Source organism: Candida margitis (genome assembly GCF_024628925.1).
Source record: "Candida margitis strain CBS 14175 chromosome Unknown scaffold63, whole genome shotgun sequence".
Lineage (NCBI taxonomy): Eukaryota > Fungi > Ascomycota > Pichiomycetes > Serinales > Debaryomycetaceae > Lodderomyces > Lodderomyces margitis.
Window position 1 is genome coordinate 1 of NW_026261819.1, and position 23,804 is coordinate 23,804.

Genomic DNA, 23,804 nt, shown 5'->3' on the forward strand with positions numbered 1-23,804 from the left:
CCCTAAAGAGTCATAACCATTATCACTGCTGAAGTTGCCGTGGAAACGGCACCAACACCTCAGCATCGCTCAATTGCTGCGACATTTCAAAGTGGGTGAAAAACCATTGGATTACACTGCGATCCTCGTAACCCCACTTGAGGGGCGCTTTATTGCAGTCCGGTTTAGTGCTGCAAATGACGTATTTCCCTCCTTGTCACTCGGGTTTGTAAACTCTTCGCTCAACCATTGGTGAAAAGGAAATGTGTACAAATTATGCTACATTGTTCAGTGTAATTGTATTGTAAAGTATCATAACCATGTCAAAACAATACTCATANGTTCTTGTTTTGTTCAGTGGAGAATCACTTTTGCCTAAAGTCAAAAAAGTCTCCTCTCTAGCCTTTATGTTATCAAGTTCAACAATGGAAATATCAAAATCAACCACACCAACACTATACGAATTGCGTACGGCATCACAACACAAAAACTAAAAATAAATGTGGTAGAGAGAGTTTACCTTTCTGCTTGTACAAAAAGGTTATGAGAAATCGATGGAATTTCATTTCGCAGAATGACAACGTCAATTACAAAGCCGATGAGTTATAAAGTGTCATGTCTATTCTTGCTGTTACGTGGTTGTATGGTTATGATAGTGCTATTGTTGTTGTTTGAATGTACCACATGGCCCAATTGACTCCTACTCCAATGGTCAATTTCCGATAGGAGGTGGAGAAGAGTTATTTCACACTTCATTTTGAAAGTCTATAAAAGGCTAGGCTTCTACTCCTAATCTGTCAGACTTATTACAAAAACAACAATCAACTATGTTATCTTTGCTCAAAACATCGGTGTTGGTCTTCTTATTAGCTGCTGTCGCCAACAGCACTCCAATTGAAAAGAAACATGACAAGTACATTGCTTATCCCATTGAGCATTCTGAATTCTCATCTATTGGTAAAAGGTATGAGCTGGAAAGTTTTGATGGAACTGGTGCAAATTACAATATAAAATTGAAGATTGGATCTAATAAACAAGAGGTGTCAGTTTTGATTGATACAGGAAGCTGGAGCTTAAATTTCCCAGGTGTTGATGCAAAATGCCATGGTGGCAAGTGTGCTGCTGGAACAACTTTTGACCCATCCGAATCAACTACTTTTAGAAATCTCAGTATTTTCAGCAGGTCATTGTATGGTGGCGGGGGCGCCGTGCAGGTTTCGGGGTTTAAACTGACTGATGATTTTTACTTGGATGATGGTAAGAAGCTCCCTGACTTCGAGTTCAATTTACTCAATGCAACTTACTATCCAAGAGGTATCTTTGGTATCGGGTACAGTACTGATGCCAATGTCTCCTACATTGCGGCTACTAAAAAAGCTGGGTATATCAACAATGCAGGGTTTTCAATCTATACAGGCTCCGATCTCAAAGGAACCTTTCTTTTAGGTGGTGTTGATAAAGCCAAATATGAAGGAGAATTGGCACTTTACGATACACATCTTGCAATACCCGGAAAGTCAATTACCACCTCGAATGGAACAGTTTTACCCTTCCCAAGCGTCTTGGCATTGGATACCGGAAATGTTGGCTTAACGTTGGATCCGACCATTGTCGACCAGATATTTAAAGAGGTGCGTGATGAAAAGGGCAAGGTTTCGTGCGATATAGCATTAGCTGGAAACAAATCATTCACCTTTGATCTTGGACAAGGCATCAAAATTAACGTGCCTTATTCAGATGTCTTTTACTGGAACTCGGGTAAAACAGCTTGCAACGCCCGTATTACAAAGACAGGACACCATGGAGCGACGCAAAACGTGGGCGTTCCGCTTCTTAAACACACTTTCCTTACTAATAATTATGAGACAGGGAAACTTGGTGTAGCTCCAGTGAGATATACAGACGAGAGTGACATTGTTGACTTCTGGTTTTAAATGTACCCGATAGTAAGAGATTTTATAGGTTTCAAATAAAAGAATCGTCTCCTTAAAGTGTGAATGAGAAGTAAAAATTCTACGGCACACCTGATTTAACACAGGAGCGGTTGCTGAGCCACTCCTTGGCTCTTTCTTTAAAAGGTTTCTCCTAGCAAGACTATTCCTTTCTTCACTCGATCTATACAACTGATTTTACCTCAAAGAACCTTCTCAAGTAATAAATTTGGAAAAGAGAATTAGCAGCAACAACAAAAATTTGGAAAACTGACCACCATTTAACTCGAGAATTGGTTGATTCGGCAGTGTTTCTGTGGGTTCTTTCTCTAATGACCAAATACCCTTGTTCAGCTTTAACCTCATCAGTCAAGACACTCAATCTTTGGATTGCATAATCCAAAGTGTCAGCTTTTGGATCATTGGCGTCAACGTAAACAACTCCATGGATATTGAAACTGACATCAATGTCAGCTTTACCAGAATGTTCATTGGAGAAACAGTATTGGAACCTACCAGTTTGAGAAGCTTTGACTGATTCATCACCATGAGCTATGTTGGAACGTTTGATAAGCGTTTGGCCCTGAGGTGAGGTAATGTAAAAGTCAACGGCGTGTTGTTCTGGGTTCAGGGGGTTACGTGATCCTACTTGAAATGAAAGAGCCAATTCATCGTTCTTTTTCAAGTCTTCAAAAAAGCATTGTTTACCGTATGGTTGTAAAAGGACATTGTGGGCCAATATTGACGAAATGAATAGGAAAATTGACAAAAACAACTTCATGGTTGGGGCTGGCTTTTTGTACTTGGTCGTGGTGGTATTAAAAGAAGTTGCTGGGATCGACTTGGTGGAAAAAAAAATTGTTCTCGTGAGAAATTTCATACGTGTTGATTTTTTACAATCCAATTCATATATACGCGTTTTGAGGATAATATACAAAAGAGAAAATTGCAACGACAATAAATGTCCAGGTTTGTAACATATCTGTAACTATTTAACAATATAGCTTTTCCGCTCTACTTAGTCAACAATCCAGCAGTTGCGCTTCTTGCCTGTTGGATCATGAATTCGTCACACAATACTAGAGCAGTCATAGCTTCAACAATAGGAACTGCTCTTGGAGTGACACTTGGATCGTGTCTTCCTCTAGCAGCCAAAACACCGGACTTACCATCATATGTAGCTGTTTCCTGTTCTTGACTGATTGTAGCTGCTGATTTGAAAGCTACTGAGAAATAAATATTTTCACCATTGGAAATACCACCTTGGATACCACCAGAGTTGTTAGTTTTAGTTCTTAACCGATTATTTTTTTCATCGTGAATGAATGGATCATTATGCTTTGATCCGGGGATTTGTGTACCCAAGAACCCTGATCCAATTTCAAACCCTTTTGTAGCTGGTAAACTCAACATTGCGTGGGCCAATTTGGCTTCTAATTTGTCAAAGCATGGTTCACCCAATCCAATTGGACAATTGCGAATGACACAAGTGACAACACCACCAATGGAATCTTTGGCATCACGGTACTTTTCGATAACTTTGACCATTTCGTCTCGTACTCCGTCGTCAGGGCACCTTACTGGTCCAACATTGTCAACCTGTTCCCTGGTGATTGTGTTTAAGATATTTTGGAAAGTTGGGTCTTGAGCATTTCTATCCATACCAACTTCACCAATTGACGAAACAAATGCCACAATTTCAACATTGTTTACTTCGTGTAAAATCTTTTCAGCAATGGCACCAGCTGCTACTCTTCCGATAGTTTCCCTAGCTGATGATCTTCCTCCACCTGATCCAGATTTCAATCCATATTTCTGTATATATGTGTAATCAGCATGACTTGGTCTTGGGTATAAATCGGTTTCACTGTAGTCACCAGGACGATGATCTTTATTACGGACAATCATACCAATGGGGCTACCTAAAGTGACACCCTTTTCTGTCCCACTTTGTATCTCCACGGCATCGGCCTCGTTTCTTGGAGTGGACAATTTGCTTTGTCCTGGTCTTCTTCTGGTTAACTGAGGTTGAATGTCATCTTCAGTCAATTTCAAACCGGGTGGACACCCATCAACTATACACCCCACTGATTTACAGTGCGATTCTCCGTAGGTTGTGACCTTGAATAATGTTCCAAATGAAGACATGATTTAGTTGGTTTTAAAGTAAGTTATCGATTGATTTTCTCTTTTTTTTCAATTTGACCTTTTTTTTTCACTCATCAACTGACTAATTCATTTTGTTTCTTTTTCTTTTTTTGGTGCAAAAATGAGTCAGCGGTTTATACTGGTGCGAAGTGACGGCTGCAAAAGGTCCACATTGGTATGGAACGAGCTACACCTAGTAGGAAGCTCTTCACATTTTCTCTCCTTCTTTGATGGGATATAGTGTTCTCATGTCTCAGCGCAACTATAAAGGCCTAGGACTTCATAGTCGTGTCTCGAAGTCAAATCTTCAATTTGGCATAATTTGATTAATTTTGCAGTCAATTCAAAATAAGTAGCAACGATTTCTTCTTGTTTCAATGAAGTACGAAAGTTACACTTATGTTGGTTTGTTCATAATCCTTACGGTTTTGCATTTCTTATCAAACGAGTGACACGAAAATTCATGTTACGTCTCTGTTACAATTTGCAACAAATTATGGAAAATAATAGTACGAAGTTTAATTGCAATAAAAGTAACTTCACATCTCTGATTGATACTCCACTTTTAAATCTCCTCAAAAAGCCGTTTAATATGGGGAGGTCCTTCTAGGCCACGTCTAACACCTTAATGCTAAAAATAGGTTTGACATGTATGGTACCTCTCGCAATTAAAGCAAAAAGGTTGTTCGTGGCAGCAGAGCGCTTATTTCTTGTGGTGGGGAGGATGGAGATGGGTGCTTGCGGTGAAGGTGGTGTTGGTGAAGACATTTTGCTGATGCTTTCCAAGTTTAATGCTGCATAATAGCACTTTTCCATCCCGAGATCAACCGATAACCAGAAGAAAAAAACAAATAGCCCAAAAAAAAGCCTTTTGGAGAAATTGTCTAAAACGCCAAAAGTGTAGTTCTCTTAGAGGGGTAAGACAAACAGTAAGTAAACTACAAGACCAGGACACCATGGGTGTAGCACCACCAGTATACCTCACTGTTATTTCCTTCACGTTGTAGAGGAAAGATTCAATACACCTCAAGGAAATCTTTAACAGTATTGTGGTCTTTTATTCCTTCTCGCAAATTCGACAATTCAATTGTTAAAAATAAATGCCTATACATAGCAAACGCTGTAGTCACGTGCACGTCAAAAACGCTTTTTACCCCTCATTCCTTTGTTAAATAATTTGGCACAAGACAAATTGCCTTTCGGATGGGAGGGAATTATTTGTTAAACGCAAAAAATATATAAACAACAACAAAAAGAAATATTACCAAGAGTACACGACTCTCCACAAAATTCTTCCGAAAATCTTTTTATATCCACCCGACCACTCCCCCACCAAAAAAAAAAAAATACAACCCAACCTTTTCGAATAAAAGCACCACACTATCCTACTACTTTTTCCCCCTTCCAGAGTAAAAGGAAATTATCACTTTCACTTCTTTCTTCAAGTCACAACCAAGACAGAACTAAGTCTACTCATCTGCTGTTGTTTCTGTTGCTGTTGTTCCTTCATCTTCAATAAAAACAAAAAAAGATACAAAAAAACAAATAATGTCTCAAGTATTCACCAACGTTACCGAATTACCCCCAGATCCATTATTTGGATTAAAGGCAAGATACAACCAAGATACACGTAAGGATAAAGTTGATTTGGGTATTGGTGCTTATCGTGACAACAACGGTAAACCATGGATCTTGCCAGCTGTCCGTCAAGCTGAACAAAAATTAATCAACTCACCAGACTATAATCATGAATACTTGTCAATTTCCGGATTTGAGCCATTTTACACCGGTGCTGCTAAGGTATTATTGGGCGATGCATCACCAGCCATCAAGGACCAACGTGTTGTGTCTCAACAAAGTTTATCAGGAACAGGTGCATTGCATTTGGCAGGATTATTTTTGAAAAAATTTTATTCTGGTGGACCTCATACCATTTACTTGTCGCAACCAACTTGGGCTAACCATAAACAAGTGTTTGACACTTTGGGATTGACAGTCAGGTCGTATCCTTACTGGAACAAGGAAACAAAGTCTTTGGATTTGGATGGGTTTTTAAGGACTATTCAATCAGCTGAACCAGGATCGATTTTCCTTTTGCATGCATGTGCTCACAACCCAACTGGATTGGATCCTAATTATGAACAATGGAACCAAATCTTGGCTGCATTGGAGGCCAAGAAACATTTGATCATTTTCGATTCAGCTTATCAGGGATTTGCTTCAGGTGATTTGGAAAAAGATGCTTATCCAATTCGTAAAGCCATTAATGATTCTGCCATCAAATCAACGCCAATTATCATTTGTCAATCATTTGCTAAAAATGTTGGTATGTACGGTGAAAGAGTTGGTGCTATCCATGTCGTGTTGCCAACTAAAGATGATCAATTTGGTAGAGCCGTGAAATCACAATTGAACTTGATTATTCGTTGTGAAATTTCAAATCCTCCCGCATACGGATCCAAAATCGTTGCCACTATACTTAACGACACAGCATTATACTCGCAATGGAGAAAAGATTTGACGACGATGTCATCGAGAATCATCAAAATGAGAGATACTTTGAGAACGAAGTTGGAGAAATTGGGTACTCCAGGTACTTGGAATCATATAACTGAACAAACTGGTATGTTTTCATTTACTGGGTTAAGTCCAGAACAAGTTGAAAGATTAGAGAAGAAACATGGTGTTTACTTGGTTTCTAGTGGTAGAGCTTCGGTTGCTGGTTTGAATGATGGCAATGTTGATAAAGTTGCCAATGCAATCGACGAAGTGGTGAGAAATGTTCAACCAAAACTTTAGATAAAAGCTGATTTTTACCCCACGCAGTTATTTTTGATGATACAAGGTTGTGATACAGATTTTATAAAGATTGTTATACAGGGCGCTAGTTTGATCTTTGATTTTATATATATAACATTTTAATACAAAGTATGTTTTATTTTAAAAAACAAAGTGTCTCTACACATGAGAAGTATCCTTATCATTGTCAAATGTAATAGAAATGTATATTAGTATTACTATGTTTTGAATAAACCTTTTTAGTATACATATGTATATATATATATATATATAAACACACACACACATATATATACTCAAAATTATGATACATGTAATTCCCGTTTCATCAAAATGATTTCCCAAGCAAAACAAATAAAAGCACAGCAAAGGAAGCCATCATAATCATCGTCTACCTCTTAGCGTTTCTCCCGCTAAAACTCTCGTTCTCTTCCTGTCTTCCTCCTTCTCTATATTAGAAAAAACTCCAACAAATCTGCTTCTACTAACTCAGCAAATTTACTTTCTTCTGAAAGAACAACCTTCAGTCAACTTAGCTTTACCACCAGTTGGAGTACACAATACAGTTGAGCATGAGTCACAAGTGACGGCAGTTTGAGCATGGCTGAAAACAGTGGTGATGTTCAAACATCCTTGACATTTGACATCCATAAAGAATGATCTTGGTTGTTGTACCAACAATTTCAATTTATGTTGCTTGGCTTCGGAAGCTGGAGATGGGTGTAATAAATCTTGAACTAAAACCTGAATTATATAGTTAGTATATTTTTGACTTGATTGATTATGGGATTAATCGAGATGGAATGAGATGATGATGCAGTTACGGAGTTTCAGAGAGAGGGTCGATTGGAGATGAGTAATGTGCTTTGGCAATTGGCTTGTGGTGTACTTAAGGTCATTGGAGGTGGCCCCGTGAACCACATCTCCACTCAAGCTGTTGGTCTCTTTTCTTCTTTGATGTCAAAAATTAGAATTTCAAAGCTTGGACTGGGATCCTTCAATGTCCTCCTCCACATTCGAAATAGATTCATGCCCGACAAACTAATCTCACACTCCCTATTAGAAACTCATCATTAGCTTTTTTGCTTAATATAATGCTGATGATACTGAATCCTCTATTCATTCTATTTTAACCCCGCTTCGAGTTCATTTACTCAATCTCCTAAATCCCTATATCTGTTCAATCTCCACGGTATAAACTCTATTCCTCTTTTCCATTCATGAATGATCTCTCAATAATCCATCACACATAGTGCCTTCGATAAAACACATACCATTGTGTACTGTTATTAACTGATGTTCCTGTTGTTCTGGTATAACACTGTTCTTGAAAAAAAAATTTCTCTCTCTCCTTTTGGCAAAAGATGTTTGAACTGTTACTAACAAAAAACAATTTTTTTTTCATGGTGTAATATTACACAAAGTCATACAAAATTATAGTAGTTAAATACAGGGTTACAGCCCTAATGCAATGTTCCTGTTATATATATATTTATATTTTTTGCAACCAACAGAGGGGGGATAATACTAGCGAAAGCTTCAAATCCATTCAACTATTCCAACATCTCTGGTTCTTCAGAAAGCAGTAAAAAAGTGGTAAGATCATATTGTTTGCACCGTTCTCTTCTTTCCAAGACTCAAACCTACAATCTTCTAATTAAAAGTTATATATTAAAAAAATGGTGTACATTCAAAACTAAACATAAAATAAACAAAAAAAGCACTGGTGGATTTCCTAAAGTTTTAAGAATCTGGTACCCCTAGTATCGTCCAGCGCATAATAATCTCTCTCTCTCTCTCTTTCTGACGGAATATAAAAAAATATGATAAAACCGAAAAAGCAGCACGCTCAAACAAATCGCAACATAAATTATTCAGCAAACAACTAAAGTTTGATAAACCCAACAACAACAACAACAACAACAGAATAGCTTATATTCTTCAAAAACATCCTCTCAACTTAACGTATCATCTCTCTTCAACAGCATTCGTCACATCTAACACATAAAATAAGTCCCTTATAAACTAAATCAACAACAAACAAAAGACAACAAAAAAAACAATACAAAAACTAATAAACTCATATATAAGACTCGAACCAACCATCAACTCAACTCAACTCAATTCCAACTACCACCACAATCATAAATTGCAATCATAACAAAAAGTAACAAATAAAAAGCATATTTATATAATTTCCATTTTCTTTCTTCTCTTCTTTTTTTTTTTTTTGCAGCCACTAAAAATATAAACAATAAAATGCGTCAAAATATTTTCATTCTCTTCAAACTAAATCGCACGCAATTTGGACGACGACAACGGCCCCTTCTCTCTTCGCTTTTCTTCCTTTCTTTCTTTCTTTCTTTCTTTCTATATCCATCTATATCACTATATATACCTCGGAAAAAGAAGGTCAACCTCCTTCTCCTTGGCTACGCTTTATAATAATGTAAATTGTAAAAAAATGGAAGTAAATCTATCAACAACCCAACCGTCGTCAAATATCATCATCAATGTAGCTTAAACGCAAAATGCAGTAATAGTGGAAAAAAGAAAGGACAAATGGAAATAATAGTAATACAGGATTTTGAAAAAAGAACAAATGAAATCTTTTTTAGATGTGCAGATGTGCATCATCATCATATATCATCAATCATCATAAATCTTCAAAAGTAATTGAGGGTGTAATGAAAGAAAACCCAAGTGACCATTTGCGGACCACATAAATTGACAGTCATTAACGAACTTGAGTTCCAGTACTTTTTCTAAAACTTTCAATTGAATTGAAGAGAAGATAGGATCCACTTCTATCTCTTTACTCTTTGTTCTCTGGCGTTATGAAGTAAAAAAAAAAAGCAAGTGATATGAAAGGGGAGCGGTTGATCTGATGCGTCGATGGCTTGATGTCGTAATATGATCTTATGAGTTTGGATGGAAAAACTAGTGTACAGATGCAGACAAAAGACAAACAAATGAAAAGCTATTGTTGCAAGTTTTTTTTTTTGAGTTAACAAAACATAAATCAGTGGATGAACAAAGTGTGTTTAGTTTATGCATGGGAGTATGGTATGCTCGTGTGTAGATGTAGGTGTAGGTGTAGATGTAGATGTAGTTACAGGAAAATGCATGATTGGGATACTCCTATTTCAATTTGGGTTCAGTGTGGTTGATGGCGGGGAATAATAACTTGTGTAGTTATTTTTGAATTCATTGGCTGCGTGTTCTAGTGATTGTGCTGATACACCAATAACAATAATAATCATAGTAGTAGTAATAAAAAAAAGGGACACGATAAAAAAAGTAGTCAAGAAACACACGGGTCAAATGGCTTGATGCTCACCTTTATAACAATGAGCTTTTTTTGGACGGACGGGATGTTTTACTTGGTTGCCTTTTTTGGTTTCCTGGTGTTTGGGTTTGGTCTATTAGCACCACCACCAACCGATGAAGAAGCTGAAGAAGGATATCTTGGCTTTTTATCGGCTGGTTTCAAAATTTGAAACGAACACAACAACGATTCATCAACCGACATCATTGCACCAGCATTGTCAAATTCACCACAGTAGTTTGGTGCTGAGAATAAAGTAACCAATTGTCGTTTACTGAAAAATTCATACCCATCTTCAACAACTTGATGGGCACGACAAATTAGATCCATATCGTGCTTTTGCAAAAAACGAGAAACAACATCAGGACCAAAAGTAAAAGACACACCACGATCATTTTCTGACCAACCAGTGATATCCTTATCAGGATCAGACCACAATAAATCACACAATAATCCAACATCAGGAATATCAGTTGGACGCATAACTCTTCTAATTTGTTCCATTGAATTCAAATCAGGAGATAAACCACCATGCATGGTGAATATTTTTTCATCAATTATAGCAGCAATTGGCAAACAGTTGAAACAATCAGTAAATGTTTTCCAAAGTTTAATATTGTATCTTCGTTTACATTCGTCGTAAAATCCATAAATACGATTAATTGAAGCACATTCATGGTTACCTCTAAGAATGAAAAAGTTTTCGGGATACTTAATCTTGTAAGCCAACAAAAGACAAATGGTTTCTAAACTTTGTTTACCTCTATCGACATAATCACCAAGAAACAAGTAATTAGCCTCAGGAGGGAATCCACCGTATTCAAATAATCTTAATAAATCATAGTATTGACCATGAATATCCCCACAGATCTTGATTGGTGCCTCCAACTCCAATAAAATAGGCTGTTGAATGAAAATTTCTCTAGCTTTCGTACAAAGATAACGAATTTCGTGTTCAGCTAAAGTCACTTGTTTACCTGGACGTGATCCTCTAACTTCTAGTAATCTATCAACAATTGAGTCGATATCGGCTTCTTGATGTTCTGCTGTAGTGGACATTGAGATGTAGTGTTGCTGTTTTTTTTTTCTGTAGTATTTTTCTTTAATATGAATAAACTTGTAAAGAGGTTAGCAGAAAAGTGATGATGTGTGTGTGTGTGTGTGTGTAAATCTGTTGCTACGACTAGTACGTTAGATGTGTGAAAGGGTATGTATAAGGGGGTAGAAGGATGTGGTAAAGGGTGTGCTTATAGTATATAGTATTTGATGATGATGTGATATATAGGCTTAGTAAAAGAAAAGTGTATTAGTAAAAAGGGTGAGGGATTTTTTTTTCTCTTTTTTTTTTGCTGTTTGGGGAGGAAGGAAGGAAGGAAGGACAAGCTGTTGAAATTTTTCTTTTTTTTTTTCTTTTTGGTTGTTGTTCTTTTGTAATAAAAGTTAATATGCAGGTGGTATAGTAAATAAATAAATAATAAATTTATCTCAATTGGGAAATAAAGTAGTGTACTATTGGCTAAAGTATTATTTATTTATAATGTCGTAACATTTGAAACATCAATCACAATACAACACAGCACAACACAACTGACTGAAGATGTCGTTTATCAGATACCTCGGTATTGTCTACAAGTCCCTTTTTAATTCGACAGGCCCAGGGTAGGAGTAGACTAATACAAACTCATATATATACTATGAAAGAATCTTTTCTATTTATTTTCATATGGTCACGTGTCAATCATCTTTGAGTGTGGCTTAGGTTCATATAAATTATTACAAAAAGAGGAGACGAAAATAATAATTGGCACACAACTTTTTACTTTACTTTACTATGCAAATCAACTGATAAAATATTTAAATACGACATTTACAACACTACACTTATACGCACCTCTTTCCTATTCGCTTTTTGAGATCAATGCTTCAACTGACTGCAACTGTATCTTCTCTTTCATTTTTGACGTAGTACTTACTTTAAACTTTGCAGTATTAGCTTACTGTACCCAGCACTCAGTTTGATTTTAAGCTTTTCGTGTTTTGTGTTTGGCTTTCTCCTGTTCCCATTTTGTCTCCTCCGAAACACGATGTGACGACATTTTTATTCCACGACATTTTAAAAGGAATGACGCAATTTAATAAATGTGACTCACCCAGTTTTGTCACTCCTATTTTTTTACGACACTATCTGTATTAAAGTGTGGATATTTCTCCTAACCATTAAAAAGGTCATTCCATATAATATAATATCCGATTATATCCTATCATATCTGAGGCTTTTGCTGATTCGATCTCAATGGGGACTGTGTCAAATGTAGAGTTACACCTTACCTCACCCTGCAATTTAGTTGATGGGAAGTAATGTTATTATTGATATGGACTCACAATCACAACTTTTGCAGCAACACCAACTCTTGTTCACTTAGGTGTATATATCATCGATGCTCTTTCTATAACTCATCTCGAACTGAAAAGTTCCATAATTTGCTAAATACGTCATCTCCTCTACTACTTTTTCGCTTCCAAGGAAAAGAGATGTGTGTACTTTTTAAATAAAAGATAGGACTTGAAGTTACAAAAGTCACGTGTTGCGTCTTTTAAGACAAGAAAAGTTATTTTGCGACTGTTGTTTCGTTATCTGAATCGACACTGTGAATCATCCAAACACACCCTTTCCTTCGTATATGAGTAAGCCACAGCAACCACCATTCCCCAATAAATACAATGCACGTCTTGTAGCACAAACAGATGCTAAACCATGCACCATATGTTTCAAGCCAGCAACCACAGTACTACTCGCTGAAAACAATCTCGACTTTTTCTACACTTGTGTCCAACATTTGCTAGATGCTCAATTTGCCTCACCTATACCACTGGAGGAGTACACTGAGTTAAAAAAGACGGTGGATAACTTGACTCAAAAGGTGGATACATTGAAGAAAGAAGTTGATGCTGCAAAACCATACTTATGGGGTATTAGCACCTACTGGTCAAAGGACAAACCCACTGAAACGAGCAAGTTGTCCGATAAGGATAAGAGTAAAAGTAATGGCACTGAATCAGAGAACAATAAACAAAAAGAGGGTGAAAAAGGAGGAGGCACAAGTGGCCACAAGTACGAGACATTAAAGAAACAATTGAACACCACGGAAACGGAATTGAATAATAAACAAGATGAATTGAAAAATTTCAAATTCAAGAAATATACCCTAAATCAACAAGTTTACAGAAATAGATTAATGCTGCATCAAAAGAAAAAGTATAATAAGGAACGAAGTGAAAAGATTCAACAAGCAGGATTTTTCCCATCAGCACCAAATCATAGCATATCTTAAACAAAAGCCTAAACAAAAGCCTAAACAAAAGCCTAAAAGTTGGATGCAGAAGTGTTGATCCGACATGATCAAAAAAATACCGACTCAAAAAGTGTTGCTTTTTCTAGTCATTCACATACTAGAAATGTTGCCGCTGCCAACCTTACCTTCCAATGAATGGGAATATCATATCACAAATACAAGTTTATTCTTTTGACCAATCATTATTAAATTGCCCTATATATACACACAGAATGCACAAATAGACTACTGTTCTTCAAAACATCCCTTCCCCTCACTCATGTATTAACCACTTTTTCATCAAACCAACACTCCCATTTATCAATCTTATTCTTCAACACACTACCACTCATAAAATCCATATTCCCTTCCAATTTATCAAACGTAAATTGCCCCTCATTAGAGCCAATAATACTCAACCAAAACTCTCGTAAATTCTCCCTATATCCACCATCAGTACCACTACCACCACCTTCTCCATTTTCATTATCGCCGTTTCCATCAATGTCTTCAATCACATCAATACCCGAAGTCTTATCAACATTGTTGATTTCGTTATGAATTAATTTATCAATCTCCAGTTCCAAAATGGTTCTTATCTTGTGTATTGGTAACGAATCAAACAAATCGGATTTGTTGACGGCAAATAAGAAATCAATTCCATTATGCTTGCGTTCAGTTATGGCTAATAAATTGTACAAGAATTTGGTAATTTTCTCAACTTCATTAGTACCAGCTCCGGCGCCAGCTGCATTGTTGTTGTTGCCAACCTTGGTCCAGGTGGCGCTACTTGAATCAATAACAACAACAACCCCTTTAATGTTAGATAAAGTTATATCATTTTTAATCAATTTGGTAAATAAGTTCCAGTATTTTAAATGTCCCGGGTAATCAACCAACTGATAATTCTTGCCTATACTTGGTGTAGTGATTGGTAATTTGATTTCACCAAAATTAGGTTCAATTGATGAAACCGTAGTTGTGATTCGACCATCCTTCTCCTTCTTCTTCTCATCCTCCAAGGTGTGGGTGCTAAGACGATAGAAAAGGGCAGTTTTCCCACTATTGTTGGCTCCACATATGATAAAGCTTGGTTTAAAGTAAGGTGACTTGTTGGAGATTTTTATGGTTTTTAATCCACCCGATTGAAGAAAGAATTGGACTAATAGGATTAAGAATCCAATTAATATGGATAGTAATATGATAAGTACTTTATCCATGTTGGTGGTTTTTCTCTCTGGAAGTGGAGGTGCTGAATTGAAGATAGGTTTTGACGCTTTTGAAAAAAAAAAAATTGTCAAAAGGATCAGCCGAGAAAAACAAAAGCCACACGCGAAAGCTGAAAACTATAATCACAACAACAACAGACAACAACAGCACCACACCAAAAGATTTACGTATCATCAACCATGGAGAACCCACACGAACAAACACACAACATGCTCCTATCAAGGATAATAACCAATATGGTACGTTTTTTTTTATCTTTTCCTCAAAATGCCTGGGCAACTTTTCCTGGTTTTGTTCTTTCTTTCTTTTACTAACACCAATAACTCTAGGAGAACTTGAATGAGTCAGTAGTTGAAATGAAGAAGTTACTCGGTGATGCGAACAAGAACAATTTGCCAACGGAGGTATTGGCTAGGATGTGGGAGAGTTATATTAGAAATGCCGAATATAATTTGCAAGTCACTGGACAAATGGAGACTGCTCAAGCAGAAGAAGAGGAGGAAGAAGAAAAACAAGAACAAGAACAAGAACAAGAGGAGGAGAATGAGATGTATAAAGGAAAGAGGTGAGGCAGAGTATTTCGGTTGTTACTCACCACTACGCGCAGTTACCGTCAGAATAGAGTTGTGTTTGCTGTGAATTCATCTCAATAGGTGAACTTCCCCCAGAATTAAGTACAAGTTCAGCGTCAGACTTGCATCCATGCAATATTCATAAGAAAATAGGTACTTTGTATGAGTACCGATATGATGGATTTTGTTAAAGCTGCTCACCTGCTACACAAGTTGCCTCCAAAGTCCATCGACTAACCAACAGTCTTAAAATAATCAAATAATCTAATATACATTAAAGTCATCCTATGAAAACCTATCTCCCTCTTTCTCTCTCCTTCTCTCTTTCCTAAAACCCCAACCATCATTAAACTCTCCATCTTTTTTTTCCTAGTTTTGTGTTGGCAACAACCCGAATCTCTTTTTCAAAGTGACTCTTTGTCTTGAATATTTATCATCAGGACTAAATCTGGCTGGGTGAGCGGATTCTGTAATTTGACCAGATTCGGTGGTTTTCTTCAAAGTGTATATTCTCTTGCCCTCGGCGTCTAATGTGTACATCAAATGCATATTGCAGTTTTGTAATTCAAGCTTTTGTCTGTGGTGGAAGGGGACTAGTTGTTAGTGATGAGGTTTCATTGAAATAATTTTTCTTTTTTTTTCACATTTTTACAATTGTCATTTAAAATGAATGTTATTTATTCATATGTTACGACACTGGCTTTTTTCTTCTCACTCTGAAGAGAAAAGAAAAGAAAAAAATTTCAACTCAACTCTAGGAGTGGATTTAAGACCACTGAGCTCATACCTTTACCCCCTCCCCCTTAAATCTACTGCCACGATGGTCACGATAAACCATTTCAACAAGGATGTGGCTACGCATAAGAAGATGATATACAAGAACCTCTGTGCTAATGTCATACGAAATGAAAATATAATAACCACACAAGCCAAAGCAAGACAAGCACAACCTCACATTGAACGATTTCTCGGCAAAGCTCTTGCCGAAAGCAAGACTGTCAATGCTCCTAATCTGGGAGAGAAACTTTTGAAAATAAAAGCATTTGATTATTTACAACCACCTGATAAGCAAGACGTTGGATTGAAAGTAATTCGTGAATTAAGTGATCGGTACAAGAATAGAGACCATGGTTTCACGAGAATCATCAAATTGGAACCAAGATTGGGTGAAGATAAAGCACCCATGTGTGTTCTAGAACTAGTTGACTCTAAATATGAAATCAAGTTGTGGTTTACTGCTAAAGCTGTTGCCAAGTTGGAGTTGCAAAATATACCCTTGGATGATATAACACAATTAAATGTCAAGAAATTGACTAGTGGCAGGCCTGAGGGTGAACAAGTGTTTAGAGATGCTGTTGAAACCTGTAAAAAAGAATTTTTCAAGCATGGTGTTGAAGATGCAGATGCCACTGTCGATGCAAAATTAAAACAACTGTTGGAAAGCTTACCCAATATGGAGAGACACACAGGTGATTTAAAAGGAAAATTGTTAGTATCGAAAAAGTATAAAACCAGGCCAAGAATGAGCAACAGCGATAGCAACACCCCACAGGAATCGGTTATACCTCCATCACCATTTTTAAAATCAGCATAGATATAAAACGTAATTCGTGTATATAGTGATTAAGCGCCTCGATTAGATAAAAAAAAAAAAAAAAAAAAAACAGATGATGGATTAAACGCGTCAAATGTAAAATATTCTCCACTTTCATCTCCCCATTATGTGGTTCTCCAAATCTAACTTCCCTGTCGATGGCAAAACTGCATTGGTAGTAGGTGCTTCTCAAGGGGTTGGTGCAGATATTGCCAAAAAGCTATATCAGCAAAACTGCTCGGTAATCCTTGTTGCTAGAACCCAATCGAAATTAGATAAACAAGTCGAGTATATACTTGGTTTACCAAAGACACACGTCAACCACACAGCTAAAATTGCTTGTTATTCCTGTGATGCATCCAGTTATGAGGATTTTGTCAATTTGTGGAAACAAATCACGGCCCATGGCTATGACCCCACCATAATCTTTTGTTGTGCTGGGTCTAGTGTGCCCAAATTATTCAGCGACTTAACTTCACAAGACCTTGATGCTGGGATCAATATCAACTACCGAACGGCTTTGAATGTGGTTCATAGTGGATTTAAACATTTGCTCGCTATTAACGAATCAACTCCGCCTCAAAATTGGCCATTGAGACATATTGTTATATTCAGTTCAGTTGTTTCCTTTTTCCCCTTTGTTGGATACTCACAATACGCCCCAATGAAAGCAGCACTTGAATCATTATCAGTGATTCTAAGACAAGAATTGAAGCCATACAATTACCGAGTATCGTGTGTGTTTCCTGGTAATTTCCAAAGTGAAGGGTTCGATGAAGAACAAAAGACTAAACCGGAATTGACAAAGATAATTGAGGGTCCAAGTGTGCCCATCCCAAGCGATGAATGTGCTGATATGGTGTTTGATCAATTGGCTAAAGGGTACGACACGATAACTACCGATTTCATAGGATGGGTTTTGGGATGTAGTTCCTTGGGCATCCTACCTCGTCAATGGGGTGGGTTCCAAGTCATTGTCAGTTTCTTTCTCCTGGTATTTGGTCCGGTAATCAACTGGGGTATAGGACGAGAGATTAAGAAGCATTTCGACGAAAAGAGAAAGAGAATGGATTAAAGTTACGTTACTTTTCTGAGATGTATGTATATAATTGCAATTTTTTTTTCTTTTTTCGTATTTGAGTTAACTCCTACCCTATTTCTTATTAGCCAACTGCTCGGCAATCTTGTCCGTAATCTTGTTTGCTTCATCGTCCAATTTCAATCCTAGTTTATACCAGTTTATTCCGTAAACCCAATTGACCATCTTGATAATCTCTTCATTCCATATATCTTTACAAGTTTCCGTAAAGTCCGATCTTTCTTTGATAACAATGTGATTATTGGGTATAGCAGTGTTTCTGTACTCGGAATCGCTCAAGATTCTATTGTTGATGATGTTATTAGATTGCTGTAAACTGTGCGATATAAACTGTTGATTACGTTGAAACATTTGACCGGTGTAGTAAGTTAATGCCGAAGTTAATAGGACACCACCTAAGAATCCATGTATTCTACCTCCCATTTGTGTATATATCGCTTGTGTGTATCCTGTGAGTAATGTTGTTGATCGTTTCTGAAAGTGTTTTGTCCTTTTTTCAAAAAATTTCTGTCCATCCACACATACAATTTTTTTTTCTAATTGGTGCAAAAAGAATGTAAAAGATATACAATAAGGTTCTTCATACTATACGAACTAGATTTTATTTACAAAGGTCTATTCAAAAAGTTACACAGTTTCTTCTTCTCCATTGCCAAGATGTTTCCCAATTGCATTATTCAAGAATGGGATCACTTCAATCTTGTCTAATTTACGCGACTGTCCTGATTCTCTCAATTGGTTTACTTGATCAATAGCCTCATCGACATCATACAAAAAGAATGGTAATTCTTCCATTATACCATTCAAAGGCAACCTAAAGTCGGTGTCTGGGTTCTCCTCCAAATACCTATTTAGTTTCACTCGGCTGGTGTATGTTATTCCGTTGATGAAGTTGAGGTCGATATCATCGCTCAAAGTTTCCAAAGCCAATGTTGGTTCAATACCGAAAAATGCATATTGTAATCGCAACAATTTAGCATCCATTTCATCAATTTCACTTGCATCACATGTGATGTATCTCTCTTCGAATTCTTGAAGGTATTTCTGTTGTTCAGCGGTGACACCAGAACTAGCTTGAGCTCTTTCAAATGCAATGTGCCTTTCCAACAACACTTGCTTTATCCTCTTCTGGGTCTTTATAAGCTTGTGGTCAAGCATATTAAATTGTCTAAAATCCCCCATGCCTAAACTCTCCCCTAATCTTACTTCTCTTGCCAATACATTTCTCTCTTTCAAAGTGAGATACCATAATGTATGCAAGTCCTCAAAGGACTTGCGACGTAACTCAGCACTGGTCCACTCTCTAGAATCTAAATCTAACTCTTCCGATTCACGTATAGGCGATGTGGTTTTGTTGCCATTGGGGAAGAACTGCCATAATGGATGATCAGGTGACACTTGAAAGTTTTTAACGGTGGGTGGAATGGGGGCACGGAGCTTTATTGACTTTAAATCAGTAAACTTGAGTGGTTTTGCCCTGGATAGTATATTTGAGCTTCTCAGGAATGCTCGTATTGGTGTGAGTGACATTCTGAGTTGAACCTTTTTTGGTCAAATTCCCAGTCTCTTGAAATAAAAAAATTTTGATAATAGAACAATTTTTGTTTTTTTTTGTTTTTTTCATCAAAGGGATTGGAAGAAGAAGAAGAAAGAGAGAATGAGTGTGAGTGTGAGAGAAAGAACTAAACAACGAAAAAAAAAAAGCATAGACTTTTGTTCTAAACCAACAAAGGAACACACATTGAGAGCTTCACCTTATTCCAACTTAACATACCCCACCCCTATTATCGTCCACCAAACTATGTCATCAGTACAGACCGCACACCAACAGCAGCAAGAACCGCTCGACTTGATACGATTTCAACTTGACGAATACGTAATTGTCAAATTAAGAGGTGCTCGAGAATTTAAAGGTAAATTACAAGGTTATGACAGTCATTGTAACTTGGTATTGAGTGATGCTACAGAAACGATATTTTCAGAACAGGACGGTGTTGAACCTGTGGTGAAAAGGACAGAGATGGTATTTGTTAGAGGAGATTCGGTAATATTAATAAGTCCGGTTATAGAGAAATAAATAAAAACAGACAATAATACACTAGTGAAGCCCTTCCCTTCCCTCCAACACACACTAACACACACTAATACACGCCCACAGATCTAATCATCAGTCATTTCAACGTCGTTGTCATTTTCTTCATTCACAATTGCTTTGATCTTCAACATCTTTTCTGCATTCTTGCTCCAATTTTGTTTAGTAGACTCACCTTCATTTTTCAATGTTTGAATTTGCTCCACTGTTTTGGCAATCATCTCATCGTATTCGTCCAAAGTTTTGCTTTTTGATATGTCATGTAGTGTAGATCTAGATAGTTTATAAAGAACCCTTGACTCTTCTAATTCGTCAAATATCCTCGTATTTCTTAAAAACTCGTCAATATGGCCATGCTCACCAGCGGCATCATTCAAAATCTGTCTAATCTGTGATCTCAATCCGTCTTTTTCAAACACCAAGGACCGGTAGTCTACCTGTAATGAATGTGCTTCTTTTTGCTCTTCGCTTCTTTCCCCATTTAGGGACTTGATGACTGTAGAGTTTATCAACTTGGCTGTGGATTTGTCAATGTTGTTGTTGAAACTGACAACTAATTTAGTAATCCTATCCAAAAGCGGCTTTTCAACAGTTTTAATCCGTGTAATCTTCTCCTTGAGCTCTTCATTCTGGGTAGTAATCTGCTTCAACTGTTCTTCGATCCCAGTTAATATGTCTGGCTTTATCGTTTTCTCAATGCGAAGGAGATTGAGAAGTTCGTCGATGTGCACCTTGTAAGTTGTTTCTACTTTACTCAACTCAACTTCTAGCTGATGTAGTTTGAATCGTGTCATATGCGATCCTTGCGACGTTGCTGACTCTTCCTCTGCATCTTCAATTTGTTTCGCTATTGATGTATACAACTTGAGTAAATCTTGTCGAAGTTTCAAATACGAGGTAAATATGGGGTCGTAGTATTTGACATGGTTCTTCGCAACATCGTCTATAAAGACCAATTGCTTTGGTGTTGCCATCTGTGACAGCTGTGAGTAGTTTGGTGGGTGGGTGTCCTTATGGATAATGAAATTTGAAACATTTTTTTTTTTTGTTTTGGAGAATTTACGTGGAAAGCCCTTTCCACCAGCAATAGATATCAGAATGAATAGTAGTACACTTGATCCACAACAGGACGCACAATTATACGTGTCTACAGTGAAGCTGTTTGTATCTTATTCGGAAGATCAATTGGCTGATCAACTAAATATTGTCAAAGCGGCCACTTCAAAAAGCAAACCTTACTACAACACCACACACAATCTTTTGAATATATTGCTAGTGAACACATATCCAGGAACAATACCATATCCATCCATCTACAACCTAGCGGAGCTCATTTTAAGCGATTCTGAGCCAGTTGAAGAAGTGACATTTAACGAATTCTTCGCCATACCGAATGAAACATCACTCATAGCTACAGCAAATGATTTATTGCACGACATAAATGCAAGAGCCCAGTCTCTAGGTTTCAACTACAGCAGCAACTTATCCAACACCGAAAACTTGCTTCATTTCCTCCAGGCAAAAACATTACACTTGAGCCAGTTTCATAATGTCGTTGACGAAATCGATGGCCTTTTCGAAAATGCCCATTTTGATGAACTTCGAAGGTGGTATAAGGGAATAATAAGACCTTATGGTTACTACTGGATTCACTATGGTATGGTCTATCAATCTACCCATGCGTCATTTCAAGATTACTTGAGAGCAAGAACTCTAAGCGCCAAATTTGGTATCTTTATTGCTCCATTAAGTTCGAATGAAATTAGAGGAATCGGGACTTGGTTCAAATCGACAATACTACCACTTTTGGAGTATTTTGATTTTGATTTGACCATTTTGAAAGACTGGATGTTTCATGAAGAGCATAAAGGGTCCGTGTTTAGGAAATATGAGCTTTGGCATGAGACAATAAAGTTGCTAACTGAGAAGGTAGACCTGTCAAAATTGGATGACATCACCAAGGAGTACCTTGCATCGTGTTACTATTACGCTTTTAACGGCGAATCGTCAACGGTTTCCTCGATTGAGTTGACAAAGATTTATGACATTATTATTGAAACGTTGTCTTATTTCCCCACCCATAGTTCTCCTACGCCCGACCTCAATCTCAAGGAAATATTGCATTTTGACAAATTTGAAGCATTTTTACATGACAGCAATCCCTTGTCCCCATTGTTCGATCCAAGCCAAACGGAATTCTTGAGTCAAGCATTGAAAATTTGTCAAAGATTGTACCCGTTAAATAAGCTTACATTGGAAAAGTACCTCCAGTACAAGTTTGGCATTGGCACAGTGGACTTTCAGAAGGAGGTGACTGTTATCACGTCAAGTATATCCGCTTCAAATTGGGAACAGTTGATACACTTGGTACGTGTCTTTGAGAATGAGTTTATAACCTCGGAACAAAAGCCTGCCGTCGATTCGGTGCTATTAGAAAGACTATTGTCTGCAAACTTGTATCAGGTTATCGACACTCTCTTTGAGGAAGAGTACTTCCAATTGACTAGACAAGAGCTTTACGACTTGGTCTTTGAGACATTTTGGGATAGGCTAAATCAGGCGACCAACTTTAATGAGAGTATTGGCTCGTTGCACCACGCTAAGCAACTTCTCGAGTTTCTTCAAAAGCTATCACGTTCTGATGGATTGAATGAAAAGAGCCACAAAGGCATGGTTCGCTTTAAGCATCTATTCCGGGCCATGAATTCCATGAAAAACTTTAAATTGGTTTATGATAAGAAGAAACCCTTCACGCCAAAGGATTTGCTACAATTTTCAGCTGACAGTAACCAAGGATACGAACAAAAGTGTATACAGTTGATAATGGTGATCCTCGAGCATAACCCGAAATCATATCTTGCGTTTGAAAAGCTATTTCGTATTTTAAACGACTTGTTGTTGTATTTCAATGAAGAGGATGGCGAGAAGTCTGATACGAGTGGATGTTTCAATCGATTGAAAAGTGCTTGCATTGAGAGTGCACTTATTGATAATAACTTTCAATACGCATATAAACAAAGTATGGAGTTGATCGATCATTTTGCAAAGTCTCCAAACATTGAAGAATTCTGGCTAACTTTCTACCAAGTGGGAAAGTACGTGTCGCCAAATTGGGCAGATGATGATTCTGAATCTAACCGCTTGGAAACTTTAATAAAGCAAAGAGAAGTCTTGTCGCGGACTTTGGAAAAGATTGATTGTGACGGCCATGTTAAGATAATCTTGGACCAGTGGAATAAGCTTAACGAAAAAATCGAGAAAGAGTTTCTGACTACTGATGTGCTCAAAATTGCTGGTTTCGAGCCAAAGAATGATTACAATGGACCACCACTTAGCCAGGTTGAACGGAATATAGCTAGGCTTCCAGACAAGGCGGGTGAAAAGATCTCTAATTTGTTTGTCTCCGGATTAGGTTGGGCAATAGGTGCAAATAAATAGTGACAAAGTAGGATTTCAATACACAATTTGTCTTTTGTAGATGTAATGGATCTTAGAAATCCAGCGGGGATGTCCGAGAACAGTTGGGACGTTTCTCCTCCTCGACAATTTTGATGTAATGTACTCTCTCGTTATCCAGAAGAGCCAGTGCGCCTTTGGTGAAACATTACGCGACCAAATTTTTATCACAACAAAAATCCAAAATAGTTTAAGATCGGTTTCAGATTCGAGAATCTCCAAAGCAACTGACAAAACCACAAGC

General features: G+C 37.3%; 16 protein-coding genes across 16 annotated transcripts; 8 read left to right on the top strand and 8 right to left on the bottom strand. All coding sequences in view use genetic code 12, as the record gives it.

Moving 5' to 3' along the window:
* Positions 1 to 806: 806 nt before the first annotated feature.
* On the top strand, positions 807 to 1,913 carry CANMA_003042 (uncharacterized protein; the record flags this gene model as incomplete). Its single annotated transcript, XM_051815177.1, has 1 exon — positions 807 to 1,913. The coding sequence occupies one exon, from the start codon at positions 807 to 809 to the stop codon at positions 1,911 to 1,913; it is 1,107 nt and encodes a 368-aa protein (XP_051671328.1).
* A 181-nt stretch (positions 1,914 to 2,094) lies between these two features.
* On the bottom strand, positions 2,095 to 2,691 carry EMP24 (Emp24p; the record flags this gene model as incomplete). Its single annotated transcript, XM_051815178.1, has 1 exon — positions 2,095 to 2,691. One exon carries the CDS (start codon positions 2,689 to 2,691, stop codon positions 2,095 to 2,097), a length of 597 nt encoding a protein of 198 aa, XP_051671329.1.
* Positions 2,692 to 2,924: 233 nt separating this feature from the next.
* ARO2 (bifunctional chorismate synthase/riboflavin reductase [NAD(P)H]) lies at positions 2,925 to 4,058 on the bottom strand (the record flags this gene model as incomplete). Its single annotated transcript, XM_051815179.1, has 1 exon — positions 2,925 to 4,058. One exon carries the CDS (start codon positions 4,056 to 4,058, stop codon positions 2,925 to 2,927), a length of 1,134 nt encoding a protein of 377 aa, XP_051671330.1.
* Positions 4,059 to 5,606: 1,548 nt separating this feature from the next.
* On the top strand, positions 5,607 to 6,857 carry AAT21 (aspartate transaminase; the record flags this gene model as incomplete). The annotated part of the gene is made up of 1 exon (XM_051815180.1): positions 5,607 to 6,857. The coding sequence occupies one exon, from the start codon at positions 5,607 to 5,609 to the stop codon at positions 6,855 to 6,857; it is 1,251 nt and encodes a 416-aa protein (XP_051671331.1).
* Positions 6,858 to 7,355: 498 nt separating this feature from the next.
* RPS27 (40S ribosomal protein eS27) lies at positions 7,356 to 8,134 on the bottom strand (the record flags this gene model as incomplete). Its single annotated transcript, XM_051815182.1, has 2 exons — positions 7,356 to 7,601; positions 8,132 to 8,134. 2 exons carry the CDS (start codon positions 8,132 to 8,134, stop codon positions 7,356 to 7,358), a joined length of 249 nt encoding a protein of 82 aa, XP_051671332.1.
* Positions 8,135 to 10,236: 2,102 nt separating this feature from the next.
* On the bottom strand, positions 10,237 to 11,244 carry GLC7 (type 1 serine/threonine-protein phosphatase catalytic subunit; the record flags this gene model as incomplete). The annotated part of the gene is made up of 1 exon (XM_051815183.1): positions 10,237 to 11,244. One exon carries the CDS (start codon positions 11,242 to 11,244, stop codon positions 10,237 to 10,239), a length of 1,008 nt encoding a protein of 335 aa, XP_051671333.1.
* A 1,622-nt stretch (positions 11,245 to 12,866) lies between these two features.
* Positions 12,867 to 13,517, top strand: CANMA_003048 (uncharacterized protein; the record flags this gene model as incomplete). The annotated part of the gene is made up of 1 exon (XM_051815184.1): positions 12,867 to 13,517. The coding sequence occupies one exon, from the start codon at positions 12,867 to 12,869 to the stop codon at positions 13,515 to 13,517; it is 651 nt and encodes a 216-aa protein (XP_051671334.1).
* A 278-nt stretch (positions 13,518 to 13,795) lies between these two features.
* On the bottom strand, positions 13,796 to 14,737 carry CANMA_003049 (Signal recognition particle receptor subunit beta; the record flags this gene model as incomplete). Its single annotated transcript, XM_051815185.1, has 1 exon — positions 13,796 to 14,737. One exon carries the CDS (start codon positions 14,735 to 14,737, stop codon positions 13,796 to 13,798), a length of 942 nt encoding a protein of 313 aa, XP_051671335.1.
* A 246-nt stretch (positions 14,738 to 14,983) lies between these two features.
* DAD4 (Dad4p) lies at positions 14,984 to 15,316 on the top strand (the record flags this gene model as incomplete). The annotated part of the gene is made up of 2 exons (XM_051815186.1): positions 14,984 to 14,986; positions 15,077 to 15,316. 2 exons carry the CDS (start codon positions 14,984 to 14,986, stop codon positions 15,314 to 15,316), a joined length of 243 nt encoding a protein of 80 aa, XP_051671336.1.
* Positions 15,317 to 16,139: 823 nt separating this feature from the next.
* MRPL8 (mitochondrial 54S ribosomal protein bL17m) lies at positions 16,140 to 16,913 on the top strand (the record flags this gene model as incomplete). The annotated part of the gene is made up of 1 exon (XM_051815187.1): positions 16,140 to 16,913. One exon carries the CDS (start codon positions 16,140 to 16,142, stop codon positions 16,911 to 16,913), a length of 774 nt encoding a protein of 257 aa, XP_051671337.1.
* A 127-nt stretch (positions 16,914 to 17,040) lies between these two features.
* On the top strand, positions 17,041 to 17,988 carry KSR1 (3-dehydrosphinganine reductase; the record flags this gene model as incomplete). The annotated part of the gene is made up of 1 exon (XM_051815188.1): positions 17,041 to 17,988. One exon carries the CDS (start codon positions 17,041 to 17,043, stop codon positions 17,986 to 17,988), a length of 948 nt encoding a protein of 315 aa, XP_051671338.1.
* A 78-nt stretch (positions 17,989 to 18,066) lies between these two features.
* CANMA_003053 (uncharacterized protein) lies at positions 18,067 to 18,435 on the bottom strand (the record flags this gene model as incomplete). The annotated part of the gene is made up of 1 exon (XM_051815189.1): positions 18,067 to 18,435. One exon carries the CDS (start codon positions 18,433 to 18,435, stop codon positions 18,067 to 18,069), a length of 369 nt encoding a protein of 122 aa, XP_051671339.1.
* Positions 18,436 to 18,639: 204 nt separating this feature from the next.
* CANMA_003054 (mitochondrial 54S ribosomal protein uL29m) lies at positions 18,640 to 19,542 on the bottom strand (the record flags this gene model as incomplete). Its single annotated transcript, XM_051815190.1, has 1 exon — positions 18,640 to 19,542. The coding sequence occupies one exon, from the start codon at positions 19,540 to 19,542 to the stop codon at positions 18,640 to 18,642; it is 903 nt and encodes a 300-aa protein (XP_051671340.1).
* A 271-nt stretch (positions 19,543 to 19,813) lies between these two features.
* SMX4 (U4/U6-U5 snRNP complex subunit) lies at positions 19,814 to 20,089 on the top strand (the record flags this gene model as incomplete). The annotated part of the gene is made up of 1 exon (XM_051815191.1): positions 19,814 to 20,089. The coding sequence occupies one exon, from the start codon at positions 19,814 to 19,816 to the stop codon at positions 20,087 to 20,089; it is 276 nt and encodes a 91-aa protein (XP_051671341.1).
* Positions 20,090 to 20,172: 83 nt separating this feature from the next.
* CANMA_003056 (uncharacterized protein) lies at positions 20,173 to 21,078 on the bottom strand (the record flags this gene model as incomplete). The annotated part of the gene is made up of 1 exon (XM_051815193.1): positions 20,173 to 21,078. One exon carries the CDS (start codon positions 21,076 to 21,078, stop codon positions 20,173 to 20,175), a length of 906 nt encoding a protein of 301 aa, XP_051671342.1.
* Positions 21,079 to 21,202: 124 nt separating this feature from the next.
* On the top strand, positions 21,203 to 23,542 carry CANMA_003057 (uncharacterized protein; the record flags this gene model as incomplete). Its single annotated transcript, XM_051815194.1, has 1 exon — positions 21,203 to 23,542. One exon carries the CDS (start codon positions 21,203 to 21,205, stop codon positions 23,540 to 23,542), a length of 2,340 nt encoding a protein of 779 aa, XP_051671343.1.
* Between the last annotated feature and the right edge of the window lie 262 nt (positions 23,543 to 23,804).